This window comes from Crinia signifera, chromosome 2 (genome assembly GCF_055691185.1).
Source record: "Crinia signifera chromosome 2, ASM5569118v1, whole genome shotgun sequence".
NCBI lineage: Eukaryota > Metazoa > Chordata > Amphibia > Anura > Myobatrachidae > Crinia > Crinia signifera.
Window position 1 is genome coordinate 390,850,809 of NC_139218.1, and position 18,160 is coordinate 390,868,968.

At 50.4% G+C, this 18,160-nt stretch overlaps 1 protein-coding gene across 2 annotated transcripts in view; it reads left to right on the plus strand.

Annotated features, from left to right (window-relative positions):
* The first annotated feature begins 5,682 nt into the window (after positions 1 to 5,682).
* RAB6A (RAB6A, member RAS oncogene family) overlaps positions 5,683 to 18,160 on the plus strand; it is a 30,519-nt gene continuing 18,041 nt past the window's right edge. The window contains exon 1 of one of the 2 annotated variants that reach the window (XM_083170368.1): positions 5,683 to 5,977. In XM_083170368.1, the coding sequence (XP_083026494.1) occupies positions 5,908 to 5,977 (70 nt within the window). In that variant the 5' untranslated portion in view covers positions 5,683 to 5,907. The remainder of the gene's footprint in view (positions 5,978 to 18,160) is intronic. The other variant, XM_083170367.1, reaches the window with a different exon arrangement.

Below are 18,160 nucleotides of genomic sequence, written 5' to 3' on the forward strand. Positions count from 1 at the left end.
AGGTTGTGTAGGGACAGTTACATGACATGGGAGAACCATAAATTAGATAAATATAAAGTACAAGCCAAGAAGCTCATAACTGCCATGCTACGCACTGTTCGAAAAATAAGTAAGGAGCTGGTTGGTTGGTACTTTGGGCTGGATGTAATGCTGCCCGTGCGGGATGTCGGACGAACTAGGACGTTTTATAAAGGGTCATTTACAAGGCATAGTATTGTCTTGTAATGGATTGCCCTTTTAAAAAAATGTTCAAGTTCAGCTGCCCTTTATCTACTTCCACTTTATCTCTCCCCATGATTACAACACGCACTCAGGACTTTCTACTCAGAGGCAGGGGCGCCGACATGTTGGCTGGGGCCGATAAAATATCCGGGGGCAGGTCACATCCCTAAGGAAAAAAAAATGAGAGGGATAGAGAGGTCAGGCTGCCGCTGCAGCTGTCTCTCTCCCCAGCACACAGCACTGAGCAGCATTTGCTGACTGCTAAGCTGGGGAGAGACGCTGAACTGCGGCGGCAGCCTGACATCTCTCCCCCCTCTGCCTGGGCCAGTGCAGTGGGGGAGCGGGGGACCTGCGCACTTCCATCTGCCAGCACATGCACGAGCCACAGCTGACACTGGGAGGAATCTTACAGGATCCCTCTTCTGGAATTAGGAGCTTAAAGCCTGGCCTACCAGAGATTTGTACATATGGGCAATGCAGTTGAACCTCAGAAGATGGCATTTTTTCTGCGTTTTGACCGCATTTTAGCATTAGCGCATCCCACTCAATATGATTATAATTGATGTGGGCTGTGATGTCATCATCCCACACCAGCCTTTTGTTAAAATATTAGGCCTAGGCGACTCCAGGAGAGCAGATACCGGGCCCAACTTATAACTACCCGCATTTACTGGCCCAGTGAACACAGTTCTTACAGATACATATAGTAACAATAAGAAACTATGTAATTGGAGCAATGTATTAAAAAATAAATGTGCAGGTACAAACATATGGGGTGAAATGTAATAGGTGAGAGATTCAGAAAGTGAGAGATTTGGTAAGAAATCTCTAGGTTTGTTTAAAGCGGCAATCATTTACACTTCAAACCCAGTTTGTTTTTGCAGTGTAAATGATTGCCGCTTTAAAAAATAATGGCGAATTCTTAACAAATCTCTCACTTTCTGATTCTCTCACCCTATTACATTTCACCCATGAAGCGTAGAGGCAAATTGGTTGCTTAGTGAGGCATTTGGATCAGATGCCAATTTCCATTACTGGAGAGGGATCTGAAGGATCCCTTTCTGTAAGAAAGTACAGATTTGTTCTGCCCACCTGCCTACAACGTCATCATAAAATGGTGTTAGCTAATAGGAGGTACGCTTCAATATTGCTTTACGGAACTTGATGTATTTGGTATTATCACAGGTCTATGAGAAATTACTGAAATCTGCATCAGCACCCCAATAATCCCCCTGGGGGAAGCTTTCAAAATGCAAATATCCTCTGAACAGCCCAACAACCCCCATCAAGTATCATTTCAATAAATTCAAATACACGCATTGCAATCGTTCTGCAAACAGGTTTGGTATTGCTGGGACTTGTAACCCTACAACTGACAGGGGAACGCTGGGAATTGTAGTGCCACCCTCCCCTCACTGCAGCTGCAGCACTTGTTGTCTGGTGTCTCCTTCTTCCCCATAGCTTACATTCCACAATGCACAGACACCCCCACGTGACCTGCCCATCCCTCTGCCCGGTGACGCCCATTGCTGATGAGGGCACTTTCTGGAGCAAAGAGCTCCGATTACGTCACCCGGAAGTGACAGCTAGTAACGTGGCGCCCGTACTTCCAGCTGCAACCGAACTGTCTGCCAGGACTAGAAGCCACGCCCTAGCCTGCTAGCCAGAAGGCGGGGCCCGGAACCCTAACCTCCTGCTTTCCACCAATCACCGCTTGTCTAGTTCCTCATAGCTGTCTGGCCCATGCCGCCCTGTTGGTGGTGGCAATGTCTATCATTGAGTACGTCCATACACTGATGTTATTCTTTCATTGTGAGGCTGTCGTTGTATACAAATAGCAGTGTGTATATAGCACAGGGCGATCAGTGTGATTTAAATGCTTATGAAGTGGCCTGGGGTAGTCAGTGTACAATTAGGGTGTTATGTTGGGGTGTGAATTATTAGGTCGACATTGAATAAGTCAACCACTATTGGTCGACACAGGAAAAAAGGATTGACATACACTAGGTCAACATTGAAAAGAGTTGACATGTGCGAAAACAATGTCGGCATGGGGTTTTCACATTTTGTGTCTATGTTGACATGGGCCCCCCAATTAGTGTTACGTGTACCTTCACATGGCTCAATATGCTCACCAGGTTTGGCATACTTTACTGTTCCCAATTGTAGTCCACGTGGATCATAAATGTATTAAAAAAACACATGTAGACCATTGGCATGTCCATCTTTTTGCTTGTGTCGACCTTTTGTCGGTGTTGACCTAGCACATATATGAGTTCCTCAGCAGACACAACATTGAAAGTCTTCGCTCACTATCAGAGAGATCACTTTGGTTGTATTTATGACTAAATATACAGATTTAAAATGCATTTGCCAAGATAAAAAAAAGTATCTGCAAAGAAGCAAAATAGCCATCTCTGTGGCAGTAACATATGCGCTAGGCTCACGTCCCGTATCCACCAGATCATGGGCGTTCCCAAGAAAACGCTGGGTGTACATATGGTAATGCGGTCGAGACGCACGTGCGGCGGGTGGGCAGCTGAAATAACCGGATGTCAGCTGCCCATCCATATCACTGCATTTTTTCGTTCACATGTACGAGTGGTCTGGATCACCCGTACATATGCATGCGCCTTTACCATCATTCGATGGTCAGCGACCATCGAAAGATGGGGGAGGTTCACACTGTCATGGGGATGGTTGTTCATTTAAAACATCCATTCGCATGCCGGACGAACGAACCCGGCGTCCGAATGGGGGCGGGCGTACCACCAGGCGCCAGGCGAGTTCCGGATGACTGGGAAGGTTGCAAATTCGTACCCGAGCGAGTCAACCAGAATAAGGGCCAGAATGTAAGCTCCACTGAGGCAGGGACTGATGTGCATGTTCAGATACTTTCTGTAGAGCGCTGCGGAATATGTGTGGAAGCTGGTAATAATATTAAGTCCAAAAACAGCAGCATAAATACAACAACTTGTATTCTTCTTCATTAAATCAAACCATTTCTCATCCCAACCTTCTGTTTATGCTCAATTCTATCTTCTGTGTCCCCCCTGTCTGTCTAACCCTCCCATTTAGAATGTAACCTCTCACAAGCAGGGCCCTCACTCCTCGTGGGCTTTTATGAAAATATATACATCTCTGCCACTGTATTTCGTTATTTTCTTGTTTTCCACCCAGTTCAAATTGTACATGCGATCCTTCTTAAATGCGCCGCTTAGTGAAGGAAAAATCCCCAAATTTAGATTCCTGAGGATATGCGTGCTCCCGAAACTTAGAATTAGATAAAAATGCACACAGGATTCTCAGCGCTGAAAACCCTGCGATGGTACACGTCGCGGCTCCTTGAGGTCTCCCCTAAATATTTACACTCCGGAGGAGGCTGCTGGAAGGTGCAAGGGCTGATGGGAGATTTTGTTCCTTTGTGTCTAGGTTGATACGAATAGGTCAACAAGCAATAGGTTGATGTGCACTAGCTTGACATGACAGAAGGTCAACCTATAGCAATAGGTTTTTATATTGTCAAAAGGAATCGGTACATCTGTCAGACCAGACTTAGGTCTACAGTCATTAGGTCGACCCCGGGATGTCGACTGGCCCCAAGGTCGACAGGGTTAAAGGTTGACATGGGTCAATGGCGACATGACTTAAGGTCATGGGCCATGGTCGACATGGGTTTAGGTCGACAGTCATTAGGTCGACATGAGTTTTTCACTGTTTTTTGACCCGAATGTCAACACAGTCGACATGGACACAGTTGGCGTTGAACTGCAACCCCTCGCATCGCTTGCTTCGCTCACAATGCTTCGGGCACACTATTTAATTCTCCCACCACGCCTTAGTGGATGGTAGGGCATGAAATACCGCCTGTTGGCACATGTCGGCTCAAAAAACAGTAAAAAACTCATGTCGACCTAATGACTGTCGACCTAAACCCATGTCGACCTTGACCCATGTCGACCTTTAACCCTGTCAACCTTGGGGCCAGTCGACCTTCCAAGGGGTCGACCTAATGACTGTAGACCTTAGTGTGGTCTGACAGATGACCGTTTCCCGGTCAAAAGAACCACACCAACAATTAACCCTACCCCACAAGCTCGCTGCTTAGGGGTCATCCTTGACTCTGAACCGTCCTTTATTCCTCACATTCAATCTGTCTCCAAATCATGTTACATGCATCTAAAAAACATTTCCAAAATTCGTCCGTACCTTACACAGGACACTGCAAAACTCTAATCCATGTACTCATTATATCACGCATTGATTAATGCAATAGTCTCCTTACCGGTCTTCCCAAGAACAGACTCTGACCACTACAATCCATGCTGAATGCAGCTGCGAGGCTGATCTTCCTAGCTAGACGCTCATCGTCTCCTGATCCACTCTGTCAGTCCCTCCATTGGTTACCTGTATTCTATATAAAATACTTCTACTTACATATAAAGCCATCACTCTGACTACACCGACTCATATTTCTTCACTCATCTCATAATATATCCCCACGACCTCTCCGCTTTGCACAAGATCTGCATTCACAATTGCAGGACTTTTGTCGGTCAGCACCCACCCTATGGAATGCCCTTCCACACACATTAATACCCCTTTCCCAATGTATTGTCGACCCGGGTCTTTGTGTGGTGTGAAAGCACCATTTAAAATTTCCTGGGTCCAGCAACCCGGCATTCCAACCCAGCTTAAAATAAGAAGGGTTAATCCCAGGTTGGACCCAGGTTGCTGTGCAGTGTGATCGGAGGACCCTGCCACTAAACGTTCAATGACCCATCAGTTCAGTGATTCTCTACCTGGAACACTGGTACTTTCAGGAGTACTTGCTACCAGGGGTATTTGTAGAGTTATTTGTAATGTTGGGGAGGGGCACCACAACCGGGTAATAATTAGACACAGAGGGAAAGCAGGGGCCACCCGGGAGGACAATGATTGAGAATTGCGGCCATCAACCTTTTTAGAGATATATATATAGAATTAGACGTGTAACATTTAGATTAGCGGGGCACAGAAACCACCTAACTATTCTGGCACCTGCTCATGGCTAATTAAAGCTTCCCCTTTGTGTGGTATAAAAATATAAACTTTCGTATTACATTTTTTTTGTAAAATGAATGTATTTTAAATATCCTGCAAAAATATGTATCACATCATTATTTTTGGTGAGCAGTGATGTCATAACTTGTACAGAGTGTAGTAGTGATGTCATGGGTAGAAGAACATAGGTTTTATTGGGATTGCAGTAGATAGATAGATAGATAGATAGATTATGAGTATGGGGTTATTGGGAGTTTGTTCTATGGTCAGAAGACTTGAGGGTGCTGCTCCTCCTCCTCTGCTCTGCCACACTCTCAATGGCGTCCTGCTCCCACCGCTCAGCCCTCCCCCTTTATAGCTATTGGCTGTCATTGCAGCGCTGTGATTGGCTGCTCTAGCTGGGTGCCATGGAGACAAGTGCTGGCAGCATAGCTCTCCAGGGACGGTCTGCGTGTTGTGGGCACGGTCGGGGCGGGGTTTTCCTATCAGGTGTGTGTGAGAGGTCACGGGAAGCGGCTCCCACAGCAGCGAAGCTCCCGGTTCCCAGGCCACCCCCTCCCGCCTCTCCCCGGGTCCCCGCCACGGCCAGGACTGCCGCCATCACAGCAACACCGACTCCCTGCGTACCCTCAACCCGCCGCCATGTCTACGGGAGGAGACTTTGGGAACCCGCTTAGGAAATTCAAGCTGGTCTTCCTGGGAGAACAGAGCGGTGAGATATTATATAGGTCACCCCCTGATCGGGCCGAGCCTGCCTTTGGCCATCCCCATCTCACCCCCCGCCACCCCTGATCACCCCCATGTCACCCCACTGATCACTCCCATGTCACCCCACTGATCACTCCCATGTCACCCCACTGATCACTCCCATGTCACCCCACTGGTCACTCCCATGTCACCCCACTGGTCACTCCCATGTCACCCCACTGGTCACTCCCATGACACCCACTGCTGATCACCCCCATGACACCCACTGCTGATCACCTCCTCCTGCCACCCTCTGATCACTCCCATGTCATCCCCTGCCACCCTCTGATCACCCCACTGCCACCCTCTGAACACCCTCCCGACATACTCTGACCAGGCCCATGTCACCCCCTCTTGCCCCCTTCTGACCCATGACAACCTCGGATCAACTTTATGCCAGCCCTTTAATCAGATCCATGTCACCCCATGCCATCCTCTGATTAGCATAATGCCAACCCTAGAAGATCCTCTGATCAGACCAATGTCACCACCAGACCATCCACTGGTCACCTCAACTGCTGCCACTGATCACCCCATGTCACCCCCCAATCATCCTCTGGTGACACTCATTCCATCCTCTGATCAACCCTATGCCACCCCAACTATTCTCTACCCCCATGCCACCCTCACGCTATCCTCTGACACCCCCAGCCAATTCTCTAATTACCCCCACGTCACCCCCAGCCCATCCTGTAATTACCCACATGTCACCCCCAGCCAATTCTCTAATACCCCCACGTCACTCCCACCCATTTTCTAACTACCCCCCATGTCACTCCCATCCTCTAATTACCCCCCAGACAGTTCTCTAATTACCCCCATGTCACCCACACACTCTAATTACCCTCATGTCACCACCAGCCCATCCCATAATTACCCCCTTTTCCGTTGTCCTCCTCACGTACCCCTCACACCTCCTTATGTCACTCCTAGACGCCCCTGATCACCCTGTTACCCGCTCCTTATCACATAGAGGTCTGATACATATAATGACATAGAGCCACTGAGCTGTATACGTGTGTATAATTGCTTCATGTATAATGTATACATACGTGTACTGAGTACCTGCTCTGACTGTATAATGCTGTCTGCTGTGTGATCAGCCTGCAATCACTGTGGATGATAAATCTCAGTGTATGTATATATGTGTATGCACGTCTGGTGTGATAGATGGTACTTCTGTATCCCCAGTTATGTCACTGACCCTATATGTGATACTAATGTATCGTACAGGATCGTCCTCTCCTTATAACTGTATTCCAGATACTGCAAATGCAGCATTCCATCTAATATGGCCCTAACTGTGTGGAGTTTGTATATTCTCCCTGTGCTTGCGTGGGTTTCCTCTGGGTACTCCGGTTTCCTCCTACATTCCTTAAATATACGGGTAGGTTAATTGGCTCCCAACAAATTAACCCTAGAATGTCTGTGTGTACGTGTACATGTGGTAGGGAATATAGATTGTAAGCTCCACTGGGGCAGTGGCTGATGTGATTCTCTGTAAAGCGCTGCGGAATATGTGTGCGCTATATAAAGATCTGATAATAATATGTAACTATACAAATGTCTGCGTTTTATATATAAATGATTATATGAACTTATAATGCCTAAAAAGGTCAAACACTGCTCCTCACCTCTATAGGGTGAATTCAAGTGTAGTGCTTGCAGGTGGCCGCTAGATGGCAACCGACAGACTAATTAAAGTGTTGCTCCGTTTTGGGCAAGCACAGTGTGCAGACATTACTGTTCTGATGTTCCATCATTCTGACGGGCTGGGAACTGGTGTAACCATAAGATCAGGAACGATCTGGTCCCCTGCATATACGTGATGGGAGTATGGGGTGTGCAATTAGTGTCCGTGTCTCGTTGGCAGCCATTCATTATTTCTGCAGAGACCCGCGTGTGATGAGACTAATGCTCCATAAAACCTGTCACCTGTATGTCAAGCGCTGCAGGTGATTGGTTATCAGTCAGCGGCTGACGGCTGTGACTGAGCGCTCTGTGGTGATTGCAGCCGTCGGTGGCGGAATAGAGCTGCAGGAACGAGGCGACACACAGACACAATAAGTGGAAGGGCTGCAGCAGTGTGCGGTGTGTGTGTTCTCTTGTTCCCTGCATCAGGCCTTCCTGCATGCCGCAGCTGCTCTCTCTCTGATCAATACGCATTATAGACTGCAAGCATCTGATGGATCTAAATATTCATTTGTCACTGTCAGATAGGCCAACACTGAGTGCTGGGGGTTATCAATGTGCGGTATTTGGGGGTTGTCTGGATTGGAGCATGCTGGGTAATTGCTGATGTGGTAGCAGCAGTCCAGACACATGGGTCCGTGCTGTGCGGAATGGTCTCTGTGTGCTGCCTGGAGTATGGGCATGATTCTGGCTCACTTGCAAAAGTGGACAAAATCCTGCTGCACTGCAGGTGGGGCAGATGTAACAGGTGCAGATATAATTAGATTTGGGTGAGTTATTTTGTTTCCGTGCAGGGTAAATACTGGCTGCCTTATTTTTACACTGCAATATAGAGTTCGTTTGAAGTAAGAGCCCCACCCAAATCTCTCTGTACGTGTTCGATTTCCCCCCCCCCCCCCCCCCCCCCCCCCCCCCCATATCTGCAGGGCACAATATAAAGAGAATTTTCTTTTTTTCTTTTACAAGTGAACCAGAATTAGGCCCTATGTTATCAGTACCTTTGGGAAGAAATAATTGATTGGAATTGTGCATATTTGTCTAAATTAGAGCTTAGTGGTCTAATAACCTTCATCTGCTGGTAGAGTCTGTGTTCAGAGCCATTCTGGGAGCTGTAGTTCAACAACCGCTGGATCGTATGTTTTGTTTCTGTCCCACAAAAATAAATGTATGGACTTTAACAGCACAAACGTCCTTGTATGGTACTTGGCTTCCTGCTGCCTCCATTCCCCTCCTCACATCATGTCAATGCCCTGTCCTCACTGACACATCACTCATCTCCTGATATACTCTGTGCTGCTGGGGACCCTGCTCCACCCACTATATAACTCTCAGCCTGTGGCTTCCTGCTGCCTCCATTCCCCTCCTCACATCATGTCACTGCCCCTGTCACATGCAGCCCTGTCTTCACTGACACATCACTCATCTCCTGATATACTCTGTGCTGCTGGGGACCCTGCTCCTCCCACTATATAACTCTTAGTCTGTGGCTTCCTGCTGCCTCCATTCCCCTCCTCACGTCATGTCACTGCTCCTGTCACATGTAGCCCTGTCCTCACTGACACATCACTCATCTCCTGATATACTCTGTGCTGCTGGGGACCCTGCTCCTCCCACTATATAACTCTTAGTCTGTGGCTTCCTGCTGCCTCCATTCCCCTCCTCACGTCATGTCACTGCTCCTGTCACATGTAGCCCTGTCCTCACTGACACATCCCTCATCTCCTGATGTACTCTGTGCTGCTGGGGTCCCTGCTCCTCCCACTATATAACTCTCAGTCTGTGGCTTCCTGCTGCCCTCATTCCCCTCCTCACATCATGTCACTGCCCCTGTCACATGCAGCCCTGTCTTCACTGACACATCACTCATCTCCTGATATACTCTGTGCTGCTGGGGACCCTGCTCCTCCCACTATATAACTCTTAGTCTGTGGCTTCCTGCTGCCTCCATTCCCCTCCTCACGTCATGTCACTGCTCCTGTCACATGTAGCCCTGTCCTCACTGACACATCACTCATCTCCTGATATACTCTGTGCTGCTGGGGACCCTGCTCCTCCCACTATATAACTCTCAGTCTGTGGCTTCCTGCTGCCTCCATTCCCCTCCTCACATCATGTCACTGCCCCTGTCACATGCAGCCCTGTCCTCACTGACACATCACTCATCCCCTGATATACTCTGTGCTGCCGGGGGTCCTGCACCTCCCACTACATAACTCTCAGTCTGTGGCTTCCTGCTGCCCCCATTCCCCTCCTCACATCATGTCAGTGCCCCTGCCACATGCAGCCCTGTCCTCACTGACACATCACTTATCTCCTGATATACTCTGTGCTGCTGTGGACCCTGCTCCTCCCACTATATAACTCTCAGTCTGTGGCTTCCTGCTGCCTCCATTCCCCTCCTCACATCATGTCAATGCCCTGTCCTCACTGACACATCACTCATCTCCTGATATACTCTGTGCTGCTGGGGACCCTGCTCCACCCACTATATAACTCTCAGCCTGTGGCTTCCTGCTGCCTCCATTCCACTCCTCACGTCATGTCACTGCTCCTGTCACATGTAGCCCTGTCCTCACTGACACATCACTCATCTCCTGATATACTCTGTGCTGCTGGGGACACTGCTCCTCCCACTATATAACTCTCAGTCTGTGGCTTCCTGCTGCCTCCATTCCCCTCCTCACATCATGTCACTGCCCCTGTCACATACAGCCCTGTCCTCACTGACACATCACTCATCTCCTGATATACTCTGTGCTGCTGGGGTCCCTGCTCCTCCCACTATATAACTCTCAGTCTGTGGCTTCCTGCTGCCTCCATTCCCCTCCTCACATCATGTCACTGCCCCTGTCACATGCAGCCCTCTCCTCACTAACACATCATTCACCTCCTGATATACTCTGTGCTGCTGGGGACCCTGCACCTCGCACTATATGACTCTCAGTCTGTGGCTTCCTGCTGCCTCCATTCCCCTCCTCACATCATGTCACTGCCCCTGGCACATGCAGCCTTGTCCTCACTGACACATCACTCATCTCCTGATATACTCTGTGCTGCTGGGGACCCTGATCCTCCCACTATATAACTCTCAGTCTGTGGCTTCCTGCTGCCGCATTCTCCTCCTCACATCATGTCACTGCCCCTGTCACATGCAGCCCTGTCCTCACTGACACATCACTCATCTCCTGATATACTCTGTGCTGCTGGGGACCCTGCTCCACCCACTATATAACTGTCTGTGGCTTCCTGCTGCCTCCATTCCCCTCCTCACATCATGTCACTGTCCCTGTCACATGCAGCCCTGTCCTCACTGACACATCACTCATCTCCTGATATACTCTGTGCTGCTGTGGACCCTACTCCTCCCACTAGATAACTCTTAGTCTGTGGCTTCCTGCTGCCCCATTCCCCTCCTCACATCATGTCACTGCCCCTGTCACATGCAGCCCTGTCCTCACTGACACATCACTCATCTCCTGATATACTCTGTGCTGCTGGGGACACTGCTCCTCCCACTATATAACTCTCAGTCTGTGGCTTCCTGCTGCCTCCATTCCCCTCCTTACATCATGTCACTGCTCCTGTCACATACAGCCCTGTCCTCACTGACACATCACTCATCTCCTGATATACTCTGTGCTGCTGGGGACCCTGCTCCTCCCACTATATAACCCTCAGTCTGTGGCTTCCTGCTGCCTCCATTCCCCTCCTCACATCATGTCACTGCCCCTGTCACATGCAGCCTTGTCCTCACTGACACATCACTCATCTCCTGATATACTCTGTGCTGCTGAGGACCCCGCTCCTCCCACTATATAACCCTCAGTCTGTGGCTTCCTGCTGCCCTCATTCCCCTCCTCACATCATATCACTGCCCCTGTCACATGCAACCCTGTCCTCACTGACACATCACTAACCTCCTGATATACTCTGTGCTGCTGGGGACCCTGCTCATCCCACTATATAACTCTCAGTCTGTGGCCTCCTGCTGCCCCCATTCCCCTCCTCACATCATGTCACTGCCCCTGGCACATGCAGCCTTGTCCTCACTGACACATCACTCATCTCCTAATATACTCTGTGCTGCTGGGGACCCTGCTCCTCTCACTATATAACTCTCAGTCTGTGGCTTCCTGCTGCCTCCATTCCCCTCCTCACATCATGTTACTGCCTCTGTCACATGCAGCCCTGTCCTCACTGACACATCACTCATCTCCTGATATACTCTGTGCTGCTGGGGACCCTGCTCCTCCCACTATATAACTCTCAGTCTGTGGCTTCCTGCTCCCTCCATTCCCCTCCTCACATCATGTCACTGCCCCTGTCACATGCAGCCCTGTCCTCACTGACACATCACTCATCTCCTGATATACTCTGTGCTGCTGGGGACCCTGCTCCTCCCACTATATAACCCTCAGTCTGTGGCTTCCTGCTGCCCCCATTCCCCTCCTCACATCATGTCACTGCCCCTGTCACATGCAGCCCTGTCCTCAGTGACACGTCACTCATGTCCTGATATACTCTGTGCTGCTGGGAACCCTGCTCCTCCCACTATATAACTCTCAGTCTGTGGCTTCCTGCTGCCCCCATTCCCCTCCTCACATCATGTCACTGCCCCTGGCACATGCAGCCTTGTCCTCACTGACACATCACTCATCTCCTCATATACTCTGTGCTGCTGGGGACCCTGCTCCTCCCACTATATAACTCTCAGCCTGTGGCTTCCTGCTGCCTCCATTCCCCTCCTCACATCATGTCAATGCCCTGTCCTCACTGACACATCACTCATCTCCTGATATACTCTGTGCTGCTGGGGGCCCTGCTCCTCCCACTATATAACTCTCAGTCTGTGGCTTCCTGCTGCCTCCATTCCCCTCCTCACATCATGTCACTGCCCCTGTCACATGCAACCCTGTCCTCACTGACACATTCCTCATCTCCTGATATACTCTGTGCTGCTGGGGACACTGCTCCTCCCACTATATAACTCTCAGTCTGTGGCTTCCTGCTGCCCCCATTCCCCTCCTCACATCATGTCGCTGCACCTGTCACATGCAGCCCTGTCCTCACTGACACATCACTCACCTCCTGATATACTCTGTGCTGCTGGGGACCCTGCTCCTCCCACTATATAATGGTCAGGCTGTGGCTTCCTGCTGCCTCCTCTCTGACATTTACTTGGCACACAAGGAGTAATGTGGGTAACGGCACCGGTCCTCGCCCCGTTCTCCCCAGTATCCCAGATCAGAAGCTCCTGACATTCCTGCTGGATGAACCCCAGATCATGTTCCACCCTGTAAATACAGCTGTTGTTCTGGGGGAATGTGACTGTCTGTACTGAGGACGTATCCGACACAGGCTCCAGTGTCTCACTGACATTTTATTGACATTTAATCTTCTTTTATTGCATCTGTGCACACAGCCGGTGTATGAAATGCTGATAACCAGGCGCTGTGATCCCAGCCTGTGATCAGTCACCTGTGACGTTATTCCCACCTTTACCCTTCTGTGTAATGGCTTATTACAGGGGCGGCTCCCACATCGGTCACCCGGGCGTAAAGGGGGCTTGTCTGTGATCTGATGTGTACAGCTATATCACAGGATAGAGGAGCTGTTTAATGTAGGAGACCCCCCCCCCCCCCCCTTCCCATTGCTATGGGATGGTGAACCTCACTATAGGCCTTATTCTAGTTCCCTCTTAGAGGCAAATTCCTTCTCAGATGGACAAAACCATGTGCACCGCAGGGGGCAGATGTAAAATGTGCAGAGAGAATTAGATTTGGGTGAGTCCTTTTGTTTCTGTGCAGGGTAAACACTGGCTGCTTTATTTTTATACTGCAATATAGATCTCACTTTGAAGTAAAACCCCACCCAAATCTAATTAGATCTGCACAAGTTACATCTGCCCCACCTGCAGTGCACATGATTTTGTCAGAAAGAGTGAACTAGAATAAGGGCCTATGTGTCAGATGTATTAAGCTTCAAATAGCGATAAAGGGTGATATCCAACCAGCTCCTACCTGTCAATTATTTAATGCCGGCCTGTAACATGGCAGTTAGGAGCTGATTGGCTGGCTGTTTATCACTCTCCATTGTATCACTTTTTTGAAGCTGGATACATCTGGCCCTAACTGTGCAGCTTTGTACTCATTCAGTACAGAGTAAGAGGGTAAATTAAAAAATGAAATGAGGTGATGTTGCACCAATCCGATTCTATCGTTTTCACTCTGCTGCCTGTGCTTTCACCTAGTGCCGTCTCGCAGCCGGTACTGAGCGGCTTCCCATTTGTGTCACCCTGGTGAGACGTCCCCATTGTCTGCGCGTCATGTCTCCCGAGACTCCGGAACAGGAGAGGAACAGGAAGTCTCCTCCCCGCAGCTCTCCCAGTGTGGATGCCACCCAAGATGTGTAACGCTCCTGAGGTCAGATCCCAGCTCCTGAGGGGGAGTAAATGTAGTCTGTCCATAAGTCATGGGAACGGAATACACTTGAGGCAGGAAATTGGAATTCTTGGCAGCGCAGACGAGCAGATCAATACGTTTATGTGTCCGGTCGCCCGCCTGCAGATCGCTGCCGAGCAGTGTACACTGGTAGTTGTGGCAGGCTGGGCACTCGCTGCTGCTGATAGTTATATCCGGTTTTCTTTTCATCTGTTATAATTTACATATTAACTAGGTCGACTGTCGTCATGTCGACAAACAGTCCGTGGTGGTCACCTGGTCCCAATGGCAGTGGTGGCTTCTTGGTCTTGGTCATGTGAGGAGCAGCCTAACCCCAAACCCCCTGTCCCACAGCCTATCCCTATACACTTCTGTTCTGCAGCCTAACCCTAATATTGGCATTTCAGATGTTGACATTGTGCGCTTGTTGACACTGAGGATGTCGACATCATAACTGTTGAGATTGTTTGTGTTGACTTTGACTACATTCCAATGAACGCACATAAATGAGAGCATTGGTTGCCATAGAGACATGAAAGCATTTACCCCCTGGTGTGCATTGCAGGATGGGCCTGATTCAAATACGTTGGCAGTGCACTGCAAGACGGACGTAAGTCTAGCAGCTGCTCACAGGAGAACAGACCTATTCAGCAAGTACTCAGCCGCCACGCAGACGCAAGGAGTGCGGGAAAGCCGCGGGAGCCATATTGTATGCGTACGAGACCTCAGTCGCACCCCAAAACACGGGAACGGTCACCACACCAGGCGGCCAATTCCTGTCACTGCGAATAATTCCTCATTGTGATCGTTATTACAAAGGTGCAGCTGCTGATCCCTTATTGTCCCACTCGACTACTGCGATCGGTTTGATGAAGGACTACGAACAGTACCCAGAATCTCCCAGAATTCATCTGGGGGTCGAGCTTTCAGTGCTGCGGCTCCAACTCTATGGAACTCACTTCCCCGCTCAGTGTTCAAGACTTTCCTGTTAACCCAAGCATTTCACTAATGTCCCTGGTTAAATTTGTTTGGTACTTGTTTCCTAGCACGGCCACAACAATGTTAAATGCCTCAATTTACCCGCGATGCCCCCGATTTCCCATAGGAAACAATGTTAAATGGCTCAATTTACCCAAATCATCATTGGGAACAATGGTAAATGGGCTCAGAAACCCCCCAAAACACCCCTGAACAGTGAAATGTCCCCCCAAAAGTAGTTTACGCCACCCCACGATCAACGCGAACCCGAAGCGTGGCGAGCGGCGGCGGTACGCGTCCTCCGACCTTTTCATACCCCCACTATCCACGTTGGCGTGGAGTTGAGAATAGAATAGTGTGGCGAGCGCAGCGAGCCACGGAGCCCGAAGCGTGGCGAGCGGACGCGGATACCTGTGAAGCCCGCGAAGGGACGCGTTTACCTGTGAAGGTATCCGCGTCCCCTCGCGGGCCTCGCTGCGCACGCCACGCTTCGGGCTCGCTGCGCTCGCCACACTATTCTATTCTCAACTCCACGCCGACGTGGATAGTGGGGGTATGAAAAGGTCGGAGGACGCGTACCGCCGCCCCTCGCGGGCTCGCTATGCTCGCTATGCTCGCCACGCTTCGGGTTCGCGTTGATCGTGGGGTGGCGTAAACTACTTTTGGGGGGACATTTCACTGTTCAGGGGTGTTTTGGGGGGTTTCTGGGCCATTTACCATTGTTCCCTATGATGATTTGGTGAAATTGAGGCATTTAACATTGTTTCCTATGGGAAATCGGGGGCATCGCGGGTAAATTGAGGCATTTAACATTGTTTCCTATGGGAAATCGGGGGCATCGCGTCTGGACCATTTAAGCCTTTTTTAGCCGCATATGACGCGACCGACGTGATTTTGACTTTTTTCAATGGGAAAATCGAGGGCATCGCGTCGGTCGCGTCGCAGACCACTAAAAATTACACCCGATGCCCGCGATTGTGGCCGTGCTAGGAAACAAGTACCATTTGTTTTGTATTTTGTGCTGTAAAAGGCTAATGCAAGCACTTTGAGTCCTATTAGGAGAAAAGTGCTATAATATTATTATTATTATTATTATTATTATTATTATACGGCCGCGGCTGAATCCTCTTCTCTGCCTGAGGTGTCGCTCTCTGCGGTGGTGCTTCTTGCACAGGTCTGGTCTGCATATGAGCGCTGAAATACAGACCACACTATGCTAGAAGCAACACAGCAGAACACTACCCCTCCAGGCAGGGAAGAGGAACTACATGGGATTTGAAGAGGCAGGGTGCTAGAATGAAGACTATTACCGTTACTATAGCTCTGTCAGCAGGGCAAATGCTGTTTAACCTATTGGCACAAAGTGTCCGGTTATAATGCGCCACTATGTCCGTATATCGCTAATGATCTATTGCTTGCAGCCGTTATACTGTATATTACTGAGCAGTATACATGGGACACTCAGGATGTCAGTTCCTGTCCTTTGCACATCTACACCACAGATGGTAATGGCTAACGGCACAAGCTTGTGATGCCAACGTGGGCGATGTGCCATAACACAGTGTGAAAGCTGAGGTTTGTGGTTGGCTTGTAGTCTACTAGGTAACGGAAATGCGTTTTGCATACTGTGGGAGTAGCTGATGGAGGGGGAGGTACAGATGAATTTACAATATAACAGACTAGTGGACGGCATTGGATTGATCTGTAATTTTAGTTGGTTTGTTGCCGGATCCTCTGTTAACCTGCGGCGAGGACAGTAGAGTAGACGTCCATGTTGTTGGGTAGAGAAGGGGGGATGCTCCCGAGACTGCAGTGTGTGACTCCTGGCTCGCCATTAGCACGGCCTGTGGGGTTGATCATGTGCAGGGAGCCTCAAGCCCAGCTGGAAAGACACGTTTGTGAGTGCAGCCGAGCGAGGGATACGTGTCCGGGCAGCTGTGATGGGAGGCGCGGCGGCGTCTGGGCTGAGAGTTGTGTGATGCTGGGATTATCTCTGTAGTGCCTGTATCTGTGGGACCCGCTCCCCGCACATCTGCCCCCTCTCCCAGTAGGGACCTATCCCCCGCACATCTGCCCCCACTCCCTGCAGGGACCCGCTCCCCGCACATCTGCACCCTCTCCCTGCAGGGACCTCCTCCCCGCACATCTGCACCCTCTCCCTGCAGGGACCTCCTCCCCGCACATCTGCCCCCTCTCCCAGCAGGGACCTATCCCCCGCACATCTGCCCCCTCTCCCAGCAGAGACCTACCCCCTGCACATCTGCACCCTCTCCCAGCAGGTACCTTCTCCCCGCACATCTGCCCCCTCTGATGTCCCCCCTGTACTTACCTGTAACACGATGCTGGCCGGCAGCCCAGATACTCCTCTCCCAGCAGGGACCTACCCCCTGCACATCTGCCCCCTCTCCCAGCAGGGACCTACCCCCCGCACATCTGCCCCCTCTCCCAGTAGGGACCCGCTCCCTGCACATCTGCCCCCTCTGATGTCCCCCCTGTACTTACCTGTAACACGATGCAGGCCTGCAGCCCAGATACCCCTCTCCCAGCAGGGACCTACCCCCCGCACATCTGCCCCCTCTGATGTCCCCCTGTACTTACCTGTAACACAGTGCTGTGCATGATGCTGGCCTGCAGCCCAGATACCCCTCTCCCAGCAGGGACCTACCCCCTGCACATCTGCCCCCTCTCCCAGCAGGGACCTACCCCCTGCACATCTGCCCCCTCTGGTGTCTCCCTGTACTTACCTGTAACACGGTGCTGTGCATGATGCAGGCCGGCAGCCCAGATACCCCTCTCCCAGCAGGGACCTACCCCCTGCACATCTGCCCCCTCTCCCAGCAGGGACCATCTGCCCCCTCTCCCAGCATCTGCCCCCTCTGGTGTCTCCCTGTACTTACCTGTAACACGGTGCTGTGCCTGATGCAGGCCTGCAGCCCAGATACCCCCTAGCATTCTCCTGTTGTAGTAAACCTTTAGCAGTGGAGAGCACGGCGCCTCTTCCTCTATAGTTAGGCCAATTTACTATGCAAAAAATGTAA